Source organism: Schistocerca piceifrons, chromosome 5, assembly GCF_021461385.2.
Source record: "Schistocerca piceifrons isolate TAMUIC-IGC-003096 chromosome 5, iqSchPice1.1, whole genome shotgun sequence".
Taxonomy (NCBI): Eukaryota; Metazoa; Arthropoda; class Insecta; order Orthoptera; family Acrididae; genus Schistocerca; species Schistocerca piceifrons.
The window spans coordinates 492151180-492170603 of NC_060142.1; the positions used below are offsets into that span (position 1 = coordinate 492151180).

General features: G+C 43.9%; 1 protein-coding gene across 1 annotated transcript in view; it reads right to left on the reverse strand.

Annotated features, from left to right (window-relative positions):
• The window catches only part of LOC124799101, an 80135-nt gene extending 66569 nt beyond the window's left edge, over positions 1 to 13566 (reverse strand). The window contains exon 1 of the mRNA XM_047262640.1: positions 12628 to 13566. Coding sequence (XP_047118596.1) covers positions 12628 to 13181 — 554 coding nt within the window. The 5' untranslated portion in view covers positions 13182 to 13566. The remainder of the gene's footprint in view (positions 1 to 12627) is intronic.
• Positions 13567 to 19424: the final 5858 nt, after the last annotated feature.

Below are 19424 nucleotides of genomic sequence, written 5' to 3' on the forward strand. Positions count from 1 at the left end.
CCACACATGACGCCGGTAAATGCCAAACGACGCCTCGCTTGGTGCAAGGAGCGTAAACATTGGATGACTGAACAGTGAAAAAACGTTGTGTGGAGTCACAAATCACGGTACACAACGTGGAAATCCGATGGCAGGGTGTGGGTATGGCGAATTCCCGGTGAACGTCATCTGCCAGACGTGTGTAGTGCCAACAGTAAAATTCGGAGGGGCAGTGTTATGGTGTGGTCGTGTTTTTCATGGAGGGGGCTTCCACTCCTTGTTGTGCGTGGCACTATCACAGGGCAGGCGTACATTGATGTTTTAAGCACCTTCTTGCTTCCCACTGTTGCAAAGCAATTCGGGGATGGCGATTACATCTTTCAACTCGATCGAGCACCTGTTCATAATGCACGGCCTGTGGTGGAGTGGTTACACGACAATAACATCTCTGTAATGGAACGGCCTGCACAGAGTCCTCACCTGAATCTTATAGACCACCTTTGGGATGTTTTTTTGGAACGCCGACTTCGTGCCAGATCTCACCGACCGACATCGATACCTCTCCTCAGTGCAGCGCTCCGTGAAAAAAAGGGCTGCCATTCCGCAAGAAACCTTCCAGCACCTGATTGAACGTATGCCTGCGAGAGTGGAAGCTGTCGAGACTAAGGTTGGGCCAACACCGTATTCAATTCTAGCATTACCGACGGAGGGTGGCACGAACTTTTAAGTCATTTTCAGCCAGGTGTCCGGATACTTTTGATCACATAGTGTATGTCAGCTCCATGATAACGTGCCCATCACTTCGTTAACGATCATAGTTATTGTGATGTGTGCATTTAGGTGAGATACTGTGCGAGATTCAAAAAAGTTTGCAATGGAAAATAGGGATCGCTCTGATTCTGCATTGGGTGCATATTACATAATGTGTTGCTTTGTATGAAATTCACCTAACATATTTCATTTTTCTTTAGAGTTAGGTGGTGTTCTCCACTTGTCACTAATCTCAAGAAAATCGATCTGATGTAGCACATTCATCTGCGATCGCGCGCCTCGACAAAGCCAGAATGAAAATATATAGGACACTCCTCATGTCTCATAAGCGGTTTGAGACAACGAAATGAGATTTTGCAAAATGATAGCACACCAGGAGGAGATTATTTACCACATGATTAGCATGCAAAACCTCCACTAAATACAGACTTTTTCAATGAAAGAATGTAAATTTTAAGGACCATCAATAGCTGCTGAAACGAGAAATGTTTTGTGTTTTGGAATGGCACAAGTGAAGATATTACAGTTTGTTTTTGTACCAAAGCTGTGCTTTTTCGTAAGCTGTTGTCCTTACCTTTCCTCATTTCCTCACTTAATAGACCACAGTTTCAGAACACCCTCACAATCGCAACTGCACAGCATGTTAGTCAGATGACATTGTGGAAACTGCGCTATATTTTGGCAAAAGAAGCAAATATTAACATGACAACAAGAGAAATGCAGGTTTTATGCAAAATTCGCCACTCAAGACGTTTCTGAGAATCACAAATGGTTAAAAAGCCACGCTAAAATACACAACTCCTGTTGTTGTATTTTCAGCGGAAGTCTTTCTAGGGGCCAACCAAAGCAGAGGTGACAGTAGATCTTTTTGGATGGTCACCATGCAAGTATGGGTGTGGAGGGCCCCCACCTAGTATTTACAAAAAATGTGACTTAGGCTTCAGTTTGGAATGACACTTCTCCTCTAGCGCTCGGCATTTCCCCTACCAGCGTCTGCCCGCAACCACCATGACTACTGCTCTGCCCATGAATGCCCCACCGATTGGGCATCTAGCGACCACGGTATTCCCCAATACGTCACGAAACTGTTGGTGTTGAGTTTTCTGTAAGCTCAGCGGCAGTTCATTTAAAGTGAACCAGGTAACACATGCCAATAAATTTTTGTTTAGCTTTTCAAATGAAGTTTCTCCATAAGACTCCAGTATAATACTTACTTCATCAGCAAAAAGAAATACTTCATCTTCTTTAATATATGCTGGTAGTTCATTTATACACAAGAAACGGTGTGGATCTGATACTGATCCTTGTGCTAGTCCTGTATAATTCAGGTCATACACCGAATGCAGTATGTCTCTTGGTTGTATGGATACCATCGGTTTCTTAATACGACACTGAAGTTTGTGAGTTACATAAGACGAAAACCAATTACCAGCAAGTTATTGATACTTTAATATTTGAGCCCCCCATTGCTGAATAACATTTTTTTGACAACTCACAGGAGATACCAATTGCCATTTCGTCATTTTAATTTATTATCATCTGACCAGAACTAAAAAACAGTATGCTATGTGGAGAGACCTTTTCGAAATCTTACGAAGTATCTTCTTTTGAGGTTGGTGTGTCATTGTACTTCCAGTGGAACTTTTCCAGTACCTTTGAGAAAGATGTAAGTAGCAACACTGGCCTACTATTTCTAATACTTGTCTTGGGAACTTTCTTGCAAAGTCGTCTGATGACAACATATTTCAGCCTGTCTCGAAATGTTCGCTGTGATGATGCACTGCATATATCACGCTCTCTTTCCTTCAGTAACTGATTTCGGTTATAAGCAAATTCGTGGAATCTTTCTTTCTTGAGAAAGTTACTTACATTCTTAATTTCTTTGCTAGACCATGAAGTAATTGTGATTTGGTTGTCTATGTGTGGCACTGTTACCAACTGTATTCTGTTGCCTTAGTCCTTGTATTCCCCACGCCAATCTTGTGAGCTATTTCGAATATATGATTATTAAGAATGTTGGCTACCTGACTGTCATCACTTATTATTTTGCTATTTTCCTTTAATAATTAAATCCTTCCATTCCTTAACAGATTTCCTCGTTTCTCTTTCAACAATCACCCATACTCCTTTTATTTTATCGGCTGAATTATTAGTGTCTGGCATAATAGAGGACACTTTTGTTAAGAGAGCACAGTACATCTCGTAATATAAAATTAGTCGTTATTAAAATAATACAGAAGCTTTTATAATGTAGAAACGCCAATGAGACAACGAAAGTGGTCTGCATTAAAAACCACAGTGGTACAACCGATATTCATAATGCTGACTAGCTCCCAAAGGATGGTATAACGGCGCGACCCAAAGGTAAGGGATCATTACACGTCCGCCTCCGTAGCGCAGCGGTGGAGTTACCGCTTACCACGCAAGGGGGCCGGGTTCGATTCCCGGCAGGGACAGCGTGTTGGGTGTCCATCATCATTGACACACAAATCGCCGAAGCGGCGTCAACTAAAAAGACTTGCAATACGGCACCCGAACCCCAAAGGCGATATCTCGGACAATAAATGCCATATGACCATTTTATTTTATTTTATTTATTTTTTTTGCTGAAAGAGAGGTACTTGCCATAACTATCCATGTCGTTTAGGCACAGAAAAAAACATAAACTAAGTGATTCTGAGTATGTATGATATTCTCTGCTCAGAAAACGAAACAATACACGACTTCAAGGGAACTGGGTAACCCTCACCTACCTGCAAACAATCAATCTATCCTGGGATGTATTGCACGATAGCTGTAAACAACAAAGACACAGTTATATAAATTTAACACTCAAAATAGCAGCATTAAAGAAGATGTTTACATATGAATGCTAGACTTAGACTGCAACATTAAATTTTAGTTTGATGTAATGTGTTTCTTTTCAGTCGCTGCATCCAGTTAGACGTTAACAGCCTAGCTTCAGTTTATAAATTCCTAGACAAAGTGTGTCTACATACGTATGTATATTAATTTATGAACTGTTTCTGTATTAAATAATTCGGATTGAACTTGTTTTCGATATTATCTAACTGTAATCGTACATTAGTTGCTCTGCCGTATTAAGGCAACTATAATGTATCTCATAGTATTCGCCAGTTCCTTTTCACACTTTGAAAATCTGGCACGAGTACGAATTCTTTTTGCTTTCCAGAAATCACTGGCCTGTATCTTTTCATGAATAACTGTATGAAAGGAATGTGAAGGAAATGGAATGGGGAAAAGATAGGAAGGAAATAATGGCTTCCCGCCGCACAACGCATTGTGGTAATGCAATTGCAAGAGTTGAAACTAGCTAAACAACAACAACAAATATTAAAGCATAAATAGAACATAAATTCCGCCCTTCCGGTGGAACCGCTATTAGACACTACATCCGCTGCTACTGTTAATTAACGTGTCTATGGATGGATCCTTCTAACCCACCATTAGGGCTGGACACATCTTCACAAAGAAAGGGTTCATATGGTTCCTCCACTTGTTCTGGTCCATTACGTAAGATTAGCTTCTCATACCCAGCATACCCCAATTGCAGGGAAGGCCCATGAAGACACTTCCCAGATAATTAGCAAAGTATTGGCGGTAGTGTGGGTTGCATCGCAGACGAGTGAATGTTCAAGGTCCAAAAATCGAGAAAGTGTTTGTCGCCATCCCAGTAAAGATACAGTAGGGTCAACCTTGATCTATATCACTGCATTCACCTTATTAGGTGGATAAAAGGGCGGGTCGTTCGCTGAATGAGGGCTAACGCCAGTCTCATCAACCTCCACACCTCCACAGCAGACCCACATTACAGGTGGTGTTCATCTGTATGAGGTAGATGGCACTGGGGACATAACGGATACTCAGCCATATGGAATAGAGTCTCTGGTGATTCATATATTTGTGGTAGACCATACCGCTCTGGTATTGGATAAATAAACATCAAGGGCCCTCTGCAGCCACTCACTGGGTAGGTCAGCCTGACATAAATGAAGTCTACAAAAAACTCCTTAAGGTGAGAAGTGTCACTGAAATATGTGCCCCTACAATTGGTGGTTCGTGAGAGGTGGGGGCCAGAGTTCCCTTGAAGTTGTGCTGGCGGTGATTCCGCATCTTATCATCGTCAAACATACAAAACAGCTGTTCTAAACTGCACATGGACCAGTCCGAGACCGTCCTTTGTGACAGGGAGGATGAGCGCATCGCATCACACTTTGATAATCATTCCCATAATGGCGAAGTAACCAAAGACTGACTGTAAACTGCTTGCTGTCGTCTTTGGCATATTGAGGAGCATAACCAGGTGGGGTATCCTGGATGCCAGGTAGATGTTGATATAAGTAACCTGCTGGACCATGTTCAAAGATTACGGCAAGTTGCTACATCCATACGTATCCATTATGTAGGCGATGAGACGGTATGTGACCAAATCTAGCCCAGTGCACTAAAATCATCAGTTCGTCCACTTACGAACGGCAGACGAAGGTATGGTCTCTCACTGTAAGACCCTGTAGCCAGCATAGTAGTCTGCATAACAGAGGCTCCATGGCAATGACATACATAACCATCGACCTGGGGCAATATTGCCTCAAAGAATGGATAGTAGTGATCTTGACCATAACCTGCGCAGTCGAGCCATGCAGAAGGCGCATGATGATGCTTAAGAAGGACTGACGGAAGGTCAGCTGCCACAGCACCTTCTCGAGATAGTGACACACCCTATCGAAAGTGTGGTCCAAGTCCACTGACACGACGTACTTCCGCCAGTGTGATGATATCATGGCAATCACTGAGCGCTGTCTGGATGATGCTGTTACCACCAAGACATGTCTGGTCTGTAGGGACGACTTGGTGGAGCATACTCTAAATCTGGCCAGCCAGAATTCTCGTAAGGATCTTGAAATCGCTGTTTGGCAGCGTAAGTGGACAGTAATGGTCAAGTCCCCTTCTTGCAGATGGCTTGGAGACCGATGTAAGGATGCCGTCAATAAAGGCAGGTGGCATCTGCACTGCAGGGTTCATCAGTTCTTGGTGCCAATGGAGATATTCTATTTTAGTTGTTTTATTCTCAGATTTAGAGATACTTTAATTTTTTGGTCAAAAACCTCCCGAGTATCATGTGCTGAAAAAAAATATATATGGTTCAAATGGCTCTGAGCACTATGGGACTTAACATCTGTGGTCATCAGTCCCCTAGAACTTAGAACTACTTAAACCTAACTAACCTAAGGACATCACACACATCCATGCCCGAGGCAGGATTCGAACCTGCGACCGTAGCGGTCACGCGGCTCCAGACTGAAGCGCCTAGAACCGCACGGCCACACCGGCCGGCTTCATGTGCTGAAGTGGCGCGTTTGTTTCTGCACCGGACACTGCCACAGATTACCCCAAACTCGTAACACAAGACATATACGTCGTACTAAGGCCTGAATGTCCACCTGATGATGGAGGTACAAACCGTCGAAACGCGTTGCGGCTATAAATAGACAGTGACTGGTAAAAGTAAACTTGTTCCCAGAATGAGACTTTCACTCTGCAGCAGAGTGTGCGCTGCTATGAAACTTCCTGACAGATAAAAACTGTCGAACTCGGGACCTTTGTCTTTCGCGTGCAAGTGCTCTACCGCTTTTTTTTTCCCTACCCAAGCACGACATAAGACCCACCCTCGCAGCTTCAATTCTGCCAGTTTCCTTTCTTCCAGGAGTGCTAGTTCTCCAAAGTTCGCAGAAGAGCTTATGTGAAGTTTGGAAGGTAAGAGACGAGATTCTGGCAGAACTGAAACTGTGAAGGTGGAATGTGAGTCGTGCTTGGGTAGTTCAGATAGTAGAGCACTTGCCCGCAAAAGGCAAAGGTCGTGAATTCGAGTCTCGGTCCGGCACACAGTTTTAATCTGTCAGGAAGTTTAGTAAACTTGTTGTTTCATTCGATTACTTAAAGCGACATGTTTCTTTCGTCATTCTCGAAAGTCTTGGAATGTCCAGGTCGAATATCTTGGCATTATCGATAACGATGACAGGCAAAAATTGTCGATATTCTCGATTTCTTGGATGGATGAACTATCTATAGATAATAAAGTTTGTACGGAACCTCAGTGCTCGAGTCCTATTAGCACTTCTCTGTTTTTTATGTAAAATGTAACGTTATCTTTTATCCGACATGCTTCTGGTATCAAATGTTTCAAATGCTTTTAACAGCCGTTTGCTCAGTAATGTGGAGTGCACTTTCTCGATTTCATTTGTGACTGCAGTTTTAGATCCTCTTTCAAATTGGTCACATTTAAGAAAGAGTGGCATTATTTTAATTCAGTCGTTGATTTCTTGAGTGTTGACTAGAAGGAAGATTAGAATTAGACATACCATCGATGACCAGGTTCTTAGACGCGGAGACCCCCGATGGAGCAAGGATGAGGGAGGAAATGAGACAAGTTCTTTTCAAAGAATGTATTCCGGTATTTGCCTGAAGTGATTCAGTAACACCACGAAAAAATCAAACCCGAATCCCCGGACGGGGATTTGAGCCCCCTGCAAAATATTAAATGCTTGTACTGATATAGCTAATATAATCAACTCTGTGATCCAATACTTTCACAGGGCGTCTCGCCATAGAAAGTACGTTATACGATTTTTATAGCCCTTACAGTGAAGTTACTGCAACTATCGGCCAGTTACGTTATTGCGTCCTTCCAAAAAGGTTTGGAAAAGTTAATGTACTTAAGAAAGATTGAGCATATCTGAAGAAATGACAGTCTGAATCAGTCACAATTAGGATTCCAGAAGGTCAGGATTGCCGAAGGGCTTGTCCACTGAATATGTCGTCTACCGTTTCACCGACCATGTAATGAAATGTTCGAATTATATCATCTACTGAGATTTTTTATGATACAAGAGTTTTCTATCGTGAAAATCACATTCTTCGGGAGAAAGTGCGTTTATGGCATTCAAGGAACAATGAGTAAATCGATCGCTTCACATTTAACTCGTAGGAAAGAACAAGTCATGATAGAATGCTCACACAGTTTTCGTAATTAATCTTTTTATGAACAGTTGCAAACTGCTGCTCAGGGTTCAACGTCTGTATAGATGTTGCTCTTGCTGATAGAGTAGACCTAAGCTGATGATGCGGCGAAGCCGTATAAAGGTGCAATAACAGTTGAAACAAAAAGATTCTCAGAAAACTTGTTGATCGACTATCGGTGTAAATCGTCTATCACTTAATTTAGAATAAAACACAGGTGATTCTGCTCCACACAAGGCAGGATAAATCACGTTCAATAGCAACAGACCATACAGAGAAGTAAATATCTAAAACCGAATGTTCAAAATTTCTGGGTGTTCTTGATGATCAGAATGTGAGTTCGAAGTCACATACAGGGTGTCCCAGGAGGAATGATAAATATTTCGGTATATTGGTTAAAACAACAGTCGAGATCACCATAACATTTGTTTATTATGAACGGTTTCGGCTTATGTTAAAGCCACCCTCAGATTTTTTGGGCCTCTATGAATCTTCCGATGTTCTGACCTTCACTGTTAAGGACACTTTCCGTATAACGAACAGTTACTCCTCCTTATCCGACTGATAAGACACTTTCAATTCAGTAAAGCAACAATGAAAATGAACTTGTTTCAATGGCAAAAATAATGTCGGTATGCTGACACATACCCAGCGATTTGTATGCATGTTCTTGTAACGTTCATAGTTGCTTATTGGAACAAAATGGTTACTATATTCAGGTATTTGACAGGAACGCTCATTTGAAGCAAGAAAGTTCATATGGACTCATGTCTTATTCCATATGATTTCTGACGTACAAAGCATTTGATGTATTTTTGTTTTTGGGCGAGCGTTGCGCAGGTACGTGCCTTACCTACTTTGCACCCAACCTCTTTGACGTTTCGTTCGAGCCCGACGTGCCTCGTTGCTTTCTACCTCTTTGCTCAGGATGTCCTTCTGCCATTAAACTGCCTCGCTGAACGCGTCAGCTGTCCATGGTGTGTCGTGACTGAAGTTGTGCGACGGATTGACAATGTATCAGAGACAAGCATAGATTAGCTATCATATGTCTGTACACGTGTCACACATCTACACTAATGAAGAAAATGCAGGTATGCAGCTGCTGCCGAAAAATGCCATCGGAGCTTTCCGACATTTCGAATTTCTGATCCTGGAGCGTTTATCACAGTTTTAAGAACATCGTGTAAGACAGGTATTCTTCCAAGTTCCCATTTTTCTTCTGAACATATAGTTCAACAACGAGTGCAGGAACAGCGACATATTGTAGAAGTGGTGCAGCATAGCCCTGCCACCAGCACCGACACTAATTTTATCGTGGTCCATCGAACACGTGTATGGCGAAAAACTTGTACCCATTTCACACATATTGTGACCACAATCTTCATACTGGCGACAATACCACATTTCTTTAATTTTGTCTCTGATTGAATAACAATCAATTGCTTACATTGACTCTATACACAGATGAAGCCACGTTTACACGGAAGGAGATCAACAGCACACGTAATAATCATCGACGGTGGCGGGAGAATCTACACGCTGCGGTGAAACCAATTTCATTTTTCGATCAGTGTTTGGTGCGGCATTATCGGTAGCATGTTGCTAGGTCTAGTCATTTTAGAAGAGCCAATGTCAGTGGATCTCCCCATATGGGGCCCAGATCATCACAAGAAAGTTTCCCTCAACGTATCTCCTCGCCTTAGAAGCTCCCCTTACCGCATCACGTATCTGCAAGGACACTATAATCCGATTAAAATTACTTGATAGCTGACGCCTGTAACTTGCCGCTACAGCGTTGCCACTTTGGCTTTGGGCTACATCTCGATTATAGGCGACACACTAACACGGCGGGTCGCTTCACAAATACTGTTAATGTATAACGCGGACCCATGTTGGAACTGGCCACTGCGAGGTGTATCGGAAACGCGAAATGTTTTTTCAACATCTGAATTTAAGTGCCTAATGACTGAACGCGTTTTCCAGACATGAATTTAAACTCATGTCCTGATGTAACCATAACCTCGTGACGTGCAATATATCCGAAGAAACGGCGCTCAACAATCTGCGGCAGAAAAAATTCGCGATCGCTATGTTACGGCGATTAAAGCTAACCTTAACGAGCAAACTAAAAAAAATTTAAAAAACTGAAAATAAATTTCAACCTTAAAAGCAAACTAATTTTTGCTATCATTGGTTACCTGAAACTATCCTCACACTGGCTACAGTAGCTGCCACGTTACCAACCGATGAGCAGTCCTCATTGTCACTTGGTTGCAGACTATAGGCAGACTACAGGCACATTCCGAACGAAAAAGGAGTGATAGGAAGAAAAGTAAGAGCAAATAAGGTCAAAACGATTATGAAAATGACGTGGTAAAGAATTAAAAATCAGAAGAATTACATTTAAATCAATTAACCGAACAAAAATAATAAACTTTTTTGATAAGATTTAGAACTTTAAAAAATACCATACACTTGACGAGATTCGAACCTACGATCTTCTACACGACAGGATTATACACTAAGTACTGCACTACGTAACAACACTGTATGACTGTTGTGACTGTTGCAATAATGAATTGCAGTCTTCAACATTCAGCTTCATGGAATGTTGGTCGAAGCTTACCTATTGCAGGTCGATCTCTGTAATTATGATAACAGTATATATGACGCTGAATCGAATCTTGTGCGGAGATATCCAGTACTGTTAGGTTAGTGCTGTGTATGAAACGTGTGTCATTCATTAGCAGCATTGTGTTGCTGTGTGTGTGTGTGTGTGTGTGTGTGTGTGTGTGTGTCTGTGTGTGTTTTTGCTGTGGTTTTTATGCGTGATGAAATACGAAATAAAAATACCAGACCCACGATTCGGACCAAGCGACGTGGCGCAGTGGCTAGTACATTGCACCCGCATTCGGGAGGACGACGGTTCAATTCCGCCTCCGGCCATCCTGATTTAGGTTTTCCGTGATTTCCCTAAATCGCTTTGGGCAAATGCCGTGATAGTTCCTGTGGTGTCACCGCAAGGCACCACACTTGCTGGGTTGTAGGCTTCAAATCGGCGGTCTGTCAGTACACCTCGGACCCGCGTGTCGTCACTGTCGACGCTATCAGACCGAGCGCCGCCACTCGGTTTGGCTTACGCGACAAGTTAGCGCACTGGCCAGTTCTACAGCATACTTTAATAGGAATGGTTTACTTGTCATAGCTTCAGAGATCTCATTTGCAGAGACGCTAGTTAGCATAGCCTTCAGCTAAGTCAGTAGCTACGACCTAGCCATGTGGCACATACAGTTTATGCATTGACAATTGATCTTCATGAGTGAAGCAATCAGAACTGTAAAGAAGCAATCGCAGTTCAGTCTATAACTGCATTTGTAAATATTATTGTACCAAGTCAAGATCGACGTTCGCCTTTGATGCTGAATTAAAGCTAAGTATTTAACTGTATTCCTAGCTATTACTTTCTAATCACCTAAGATGTTCCAGATACATTCCGTCAAGTATAGTTCATTGATCCTCACGCCATCCTACGTGATCAACGTGTCCAATTAATGGCCACAACTCGTGATAAGACTAAGAGTCAAATTGCGTGACTCAGCCGGGTCACCCTTTTTCCATTAGCCCCATAGTTCCGCCTCATGCATAACAGTTCCTTTGAAAGGGCACGGCCGACTTCATTTCCCATCCTTCCCTAATCCGGTGGGACCGATGACCTCGCTGTTTGGTCCCCTTCCCCCAAATCAATCAACCCATGATTTGGAATCGAAGCACGCCATGAAGGAATGGCAGGCAAGGAATTGGAAGTGAAGTGAACAGTTGTTGCGGCAATTTGGCAACGGCGAGCGGTTTGGGCGTGCGGTGAAGGAAACTAGGTATAACGCGTGAAGTGTCAACTACCAAATGGTTCAAATGACTCTGATAACTATGCGACTTAACATACGAGGTCAGCAGTCCCCTAGACTTAGAACTACTTGTACCGAACTAACCTAAGGACATCACACACATCCATGCCCGAGGCAGGATTCGAACCTGCGACCGTAGCAGCAGCGGCGGTTCCGGACTGAAGGGCCTAGAACCTCTCGGCCACAACGGCCGGCTTGTCAACTATCAAGTAATTTTAATCGGACTACAGGCGGTATTCAATCTCGCGTTGTGCAGTGGTCATAATGTTTTGGCTCATCATTAGGGGTAAGTAAGTAACTACTGTGAAACTTCCTGGCAGATTAAAACTGTGTGCTGGACCGAGGCTCGAACTCGGGACCTTTGCCTTTCGCGGGCAAGTGCTCTCTACCAACTGAGCTACCCAAGCACGACTCACGCCCCGTCCTCACAGCTTCACTTCCGCCAGTACCTCCTCTCCTACCTTCCAAACTTTACAGAAGCTCTCCTGCGAACCATGCAGGACTGGCACTCCTGAAAGAAAGGCTGTTGCGGAGACATGGCTTAGCCACAGCCTAGGGGATGTTTCCAGAATGAGATTTTCACTCTGCAGCGGAGTGTGCACTGATATGAAACTTCCTGGCAGATTAAAACTGTGTGCTGGACCGAGACACACGAACTCGGGACCATTGCCTGCATGGTTCGCAGGAGAGATTCTGTAAAGTTTGGAAGGTAGGAGACGAGGTACTGGCGGAAGTGAAGCTGTGAGGGCGGATGTGTGTCGTGCTTGGGTAGCTCAGTTGGAAGAGCACTTGCCCGCGAAAGGCAAAGGTCCCGAGTTCGAGTCTCGGTCCGGCACACAGTTTTAATCTGCCAGGAAGTTTCATATCAGCGCACACTCCGCTGCAGAGTGAAAATCTCATTCTGAAGTAACTACTGTGTTTTGTTTTGTGCGCTTACCGAATGGCCATGCGGAGGATCTCGTTCTTGGAGAGCTTCTTGTCGGGCGGGTGCGTGGGCACGAGCTTGCGCAGCTCCGCGAAGGCGCCGCTGACGTTCTGCTGGCGCCAGCGCTCGCGGCTGTTGGTGAACATCTTGCGCACGGCGACGCCGCCGCCGCCGCCGCGCGCCGGCCCGCAGCCGCCCACGCCGCCCCCGAGCGCGGCCAGCCCGGCACCGCCCACCGCCGCCTCCTCGGACGCGTCCTCCGAATCGGCCAGCGACAACTCGTCGGACAGGGCGTCGTCCTCGGACGGGCAGCGGCGCGACCCCGACGCTGAGGCGGACGCCGACGCCTCGCCGCCCGGCGACGACGTCGTGCTGTGGTCGGTGGCGTCGCCGTCGCCGTCGCCGTCCCACTCCACCTCGAACAGGCAGGCACGCGGCAAGGTGATGGGCGGCTGCAACAACCGCCGACACGTCGCCCGGCGCAGGCTGGCGCGCTCGCATGTCAGCCGGCGCCGCCACCGCAGTCCGCTGACTTGCCGGTCGCGGCGCCCGTATATTGCTGACATGTCAGCCGAGGTATTGCACACTGCTGTTCTTCGTATTCATTGAGGTACCCACAGAGTGCAGACATGCTTGAGGTACCCACAAAAAGGTGACATTTGACTAAAGGACACCTGTATAAACAGTGTGTCCCACTTCCGTTAGGACTTTAGCTATGAAAAATAAAAGTCGTGGATTACACTGACGAGCCAAAAATATTATGACCACTCCCCACTGCGAGGTTGAATGCCTTCTGGTGTTGTTGCGGGCACGTAACGCGTTAACGAAAGAATGTCAGCGGAAGAGAGACGAATGGGCAATCATTATTGTGAAGATACGGGCCACAAATGCGGAAATCCACTGATACTACCGGTTTTGACATAGGGGACATTGTTACGAGGGTAATCCCAAAAGTAAGGTCTCCTATTATTTTATAAGTACATGTTGTTGTTGTTGTGGTCTTCAGTCCAGACATTGGTCTGATGCAGCTGTCCATGCTACTCCATCCTGTGAAGGTTCTTCATCTCCCAGTACCTTCTGCAACCAACAACCTTCTGAATCTGTTTAGTGTATTCATCTCTTGGTCTCCCTCTACGATTTTTACCCTCCACGCTGCCCTCCAATACTAAATTGGTGATCCCTTGATGTCTCAGAACATGTCATACCAACCGAGCCCTTCTTCTAGTCAAGTTGTGCCACGTATTTCTCTTCTCTCCAATTCTATTCAGTACCGCCTCATTAGTCATGTGATCTACGCATCTAATCTTCAGCATTCTTCTATAGCACTACATTTCTAAACCTTCTATTCTCTTCTTGTCCAAACTATTTATCGTCCACGTTTCACTTCCATACATGGCTACACTCCATACAAATACTTTCAGAAACGACTTCCTGACAAATCTAAACTCGATGTTGACAAATTTCTCTTCTTCAGAAACGCTTTCCTTGCCATTGCCAGTCTACATTTTATATCCTCTCTACTTCGACCGTCATCAGTTATTTTGCTCCCCAAATAGCAAAACCCGTTTACTATTTTAAGCGTCTGATTCCCTAATCTAATTCCCGCAGCATCACCCGATTTAATTCGTCGACATTCCATTATCCTCGTTTTGCTTTTGTTGATGTCCATCTTATATCCTCCTTTCAAGACACGTCCATTGCGTTCAGCTGCTCTTCCAGGTCCTTTGCTGTCTCTGACAAAATTACAATGTCATCGGCGAACCTCAAAGTTTTTATTTCTTCTCCATGGATTTTAATTCCAACACCGAATTTTTCTTTTGTTTCCTTTACTGCTTGCTCAATATACAGATTGAATAACATCGGGCGGAGGCTACAACCCTGTCTCACTCGCTTCCCAACCACTGCTTCCCTTTCATACCCCTCAACTCTTATAACTGCCGTCTGGTTTCTGTACAATTTGGAAATAGCCTCTCGCTCCATGTATTTTACCCCTGCTACCTTCAGAATTTAAAGAGAGTATTCCAGTTAACATTGTCAAAAGCTTTCTCTAAGTCTACAAATGTTAGAAACGTAAGTTTGCCTTTCCTTAATCTATTTTCTAAGATAAGTCGTAGGGTCAGTATTGCCTCACGTGTTCCAACATTTCTTCGGAATCCAAACTGATCTTCCCCGAGGTCGGCTTCTACCAGTTTTTCCAGTCGTCTGTAAAGAATTCGTGTTGGTATTTTGCAGCTGTGGCTTTTTAAACTGATAGTTCGATAATTTCACATCTTTCCACACCTGCTTGCTTTGGGGTTGGAATTATTGTAAGTACATAGACCTGTTTATTTCTACAATGGTTTACATTAGTTTACAGCTCGATCACTTAGCTATTTTTCGATATAATCACTATTTCTGTCGATTCAATTTGTAGACGCTGTGGCAGTTTTTGTACGCCCATGTCATTCCAGCTCGCCGCCATGCTGTTCAGAAAGTTATGAACCTCTTCTTTCACCTCGTCGTCTGAGCTGAATCGCTGGGACCACAATTATCGCTGACAGGTACTGTGAGTCTCTGAAAAAACTCAAACGGGAAATTCAGAACCGGAGAAGAGGAATGCTGAGCAAGGGAGTACACATTCTCCATGAGAACGCTCGAACACACTCCTCCCGGCAAACCGTTGTTCTCCTGCAACAGTTTCAGTGGAACATAATCACCCACCCACCCTATAGTCCTGGCTTGGCGCCCAGTGACCATCACCTGTTCCCTAGGTTAAAAGAACATTTGGCTGGAAAGCGATTCAGCTCCGACGACGAGATGAAAGAAGAGCTGTGGCGCGGGGCGTGGGTCGTGCTTGGGTGGCACGGATGGTGGAGCGCTTGCCCGTGAATGGTGGGGGTCCCGGGTTCGAGTCTCGGTCCGGCGCACAGTTTTGGTCTGCCAGGAAGTTTCATGTCAACGCACACTCCGCTGCAGAGTGAAAATCTCATTCTGAAAGAAGAGGTTCATAACTTTCTGAACAGCATGGCGGCGAGCTGGTATGACATGGGCATACAAAAATTGCCAAAGCGTCTACGAAAATGCATCGACAGAAATTGTGATTATGTCAAAAAAATAGCTAAATGTGCAAGCTGTAAACTGATGTAAACCATTGTAGAAATAAACAGGTCTATGTACTTACAAAAAAATAGGACACCTTACTTTTGGGATTACCCTCGTATGAGCCTATGGCTGGAAACGAGAATCTAATGGCGATGCTGGTCGACTGTTGGTGTACTACTGTCGTCAGCACCTGTGGAAAGTGGTTTCAGGATGATGAAATAACGAGTAAGCCGTACGGTATTCGACTACCTCGTCTCATCACAAAACGTAGAAGTCGGAGGATCCCACACTGTGTAATTCAGGATAGGTTCTGATCTGTGGCGGATCTGACGACAGAGTACAATGCTGGTGCAAACACTAGTGTTTTGCACTACACTGTTCAAAGGCCACTGTTGAACATTGAGCTCCTCAGCAGTCGACCCTTAAGTGTCCCTGTGTTGAGCCAACGACATCGTCAGTTATGATTGCAGTGGGCACAGCATCACTGAGTTTTCACCGTGGATCAATAGAAAAGTGTCGCCTGTCGAATGAATCTCGTTTCTTGTTGCACCACGTCGATGACTGGGTCCTTACACACTGTCTTCTAGGGCGAATGGCTGCACAAAACACGCGCAGCGCCACAGATGCAGGTAGGGAGGGCAGACATACGCTATGGGGTACATTGAATTGGGCTTACATGGGACGTGTGGTGGTAATCTAAGAAGACAGCAGTGAACCACGCTAACATTAGTGCGGGTCATCTGCATCGCTTCATTCTTGAAGTCTCCCATATTGCGATGGCATCTTCCAGCAGGCTAGCTGTCAGTGTTCCAAGGTCAGAACCGTGGTACAGTGGTTTGAGGGGCATTATAGTGAACTCACATTGATTTCTTGGCCAGCAAATGTGCCTGATCTGTACCAATTGGAACACATATCGGGCTCCAGCTGTATGCCCGTAAACCACCATCCCGTAATTTGATGGAATTGCCTCAACTGTGCGTCGACATCTCGTGTCACATACTTCTGGGATCCTTTCGAGGACTTGTAGAACCCATGCCAAGAAGAATTTCTGTCGTACTGTGTTTGAGATGTCAACAACACGCTATTAGACAGGTGGTCATAATGTTTTGGCTCATCAGTATACGTTAACAAAATAACTGTATTTATTTAAAACAGTTTCCCCTTTAAACTATACACACCTAAAATCGTTTTAAAAGCGTTTCGAAACAGACGCTATAGCCATTCCTGGGTTTTTTTTTGTGCCGTCGTTACAAGTACAAGAAAATATGTGTTTTTCTCACCAGATACGTTTAGTTTATCGAAGTAAAGCATCATCAGTGGTCTGTAATTAATGATAGTCACAATTTGATTTGTTTTCTTAGATCGAAAAAACAGTTCGTTAGCAATTTGTTTGTTTTTACTTACAGTGACTTCTGTTTGGTTTTTCGCCTGCATCAGGAAATGCCACACGTGTTTGGTTTCTTTCTTCATTAGACTCTGATGCTTGTGATACAATTTTTCACTGCTTTGAGAAACTATGCATTTTTTACGCTTTACTCAGCACACTTTTTCGTACACCATTGTTCACTGTTTCTCTGTGTACTTTTAAGTATGTACTGTGTTTTGTAGTGTTGTCACACTTCAAAGCACATCACAGAACTGAAACCAAAACCAGACAGATACCAACAATCTGGTATGTATTAGCTCAATTGCCGAGATTATGAAAAAATATGCATTGAGATGACTGGCAGAACATTTGACAAGATATGAAAAACACGTCAGAGCATTGAAATACAATATAAACCATTAAATATTTGCAGAAAATCTAAAACAGAAATACCATAGACCAAGTACTGTGGCAAAAGATATGAACATCATAAGAAGGAGTGAAGACAGACACGTCCTCCTTTTCCAAGAAAATTTTCACATACACAAAGCATTAACACAAAGTAAACAGTCGCACAATGACCAAACAAATATTGGAAACCAGACAGTATATAAAATAATTGAAGAAATAAAATGAGAAAGAAAAGGCTCTTTCTACCATTCACCATCTCCCATTCAACCCCCCCCCCCCCGCCCCCCCCTCCCCCCATTTCATTTCACTTCTAGCTCCTTACCTTTTAATCCAATTCATTCACCATCACACTACCATGCACTTATATCCAATCATCTTTGCTTCTCGCTCTTTCACCTATTCACCGACCATCACCATTATGAAGTATATAAAAACACAGCAACATAATTAAATAGAATAACACTTGTATAATTAATTATAGAGAAAAAGAAAAAAGTATAGATCAAAGACAGACTAGTGGCGACGTTGGCAGCACTACAAAACACAATACTCTCTTAGAAGTATACAAATATACAGTGAACAGTGGTGTACCGAAAAGTGTGCTGTATGAACGTAAAATATGCATAGTTCTGCAAGGCAGCGAAAAATTAGACCACAAGTATCATTGCCTAATGAAGAAAGAAGCCAAAGAGCAGATAGCATTCCCTCATGTAGGCGAAAAGCCAAGGACAAATTACCGTAAGTAAAATCAAGTGTTACGGAATTATTTTTCGACTTAAAAAACAAACCAGATTGTAAGTATCTTTAATTGCAGACCGCTGATGATGCTTTACTTCACTAAAGTGAAGCGCGTCTGGAGAGAAAAAAACGTATTTTGTTATAGTTGTAACGACGGAAGAAAAATCCTCAGGAGTTGTAAAGCAACTACAGACAATATGGCCACACAAATGAAGACCATAGCACTTTTTGGAGTTGCATTTAGTGTTGCAGTACAGTTTTCTTGGATGTACTCAACTGCATCGTAATTCTGTCCCTTATTGCCACATTCAGTTCGGGGAACGACCAGAAGTCGGCTGGGAGCCACTACAGCGAATAAAACGGGTGATCCTGGACTGTGATCCATTTGTTGGCCAAAAACTCCTACACAGTCTTCACTTTGCGGGCTGGGTCATTGTCGTGGAGGAGCGACCAGGAATCTGCCTCTCGGTACTCGGGTCGAATTCGATGAATTCTCGCCCAGAAAGAAGACTCAAAAAGTGGATGTTGCCTCACTGCTCCACCGCCGTTCTCCGATGTGTCAGACACGTACTGCTACATTCACGGTCAGGACGCCTACTGCTGTGACCCTCTACATGGTTGTTAAAACTTCGTAGATCGTAACGCCAAAACCTACCCCGAGATGGCATTGCAGTTCGGAATTTCATACAAGCAGTCCTAACGGAACTGGGACACACATTGTACTTCGGACATTCTCTTTATTTGGTCACCGCAGCCCTATACTAGCTGAAGGACATTGCAAATTTTCCATCTCACCTGTTGTTTAGCTTTATTTACCTGATTTAACCTCACACGATTGACCGATTTCAGCCATTCAGGCAATTCACAACTGCTTACAGCGCCTATTATGTCTAAGAACGACGTATTACATATATTATTCCAAGGTTTTGCTTCCATCGACACTTCATTAACTCCTGATATTTACATCACCACGAGCTCCATTGAACAACTTCTGTCATTTTCAAGTGATCCTGCAATAACAGTTAAACAAAAAAGTTCAAATGTGTGTGAATTCCTAAGGGACCAAACTGCTGAGGTCATTGGTATCTCGTCTTATACCTACTTAAACTAACTTATGCTAAGAGCAACACACACACACACATGCCCGAGGGAGGACTCGAACCTGTGGGGGAAGGGGCCGCAATAATAGTACTTTTTTATTATTATACGATAA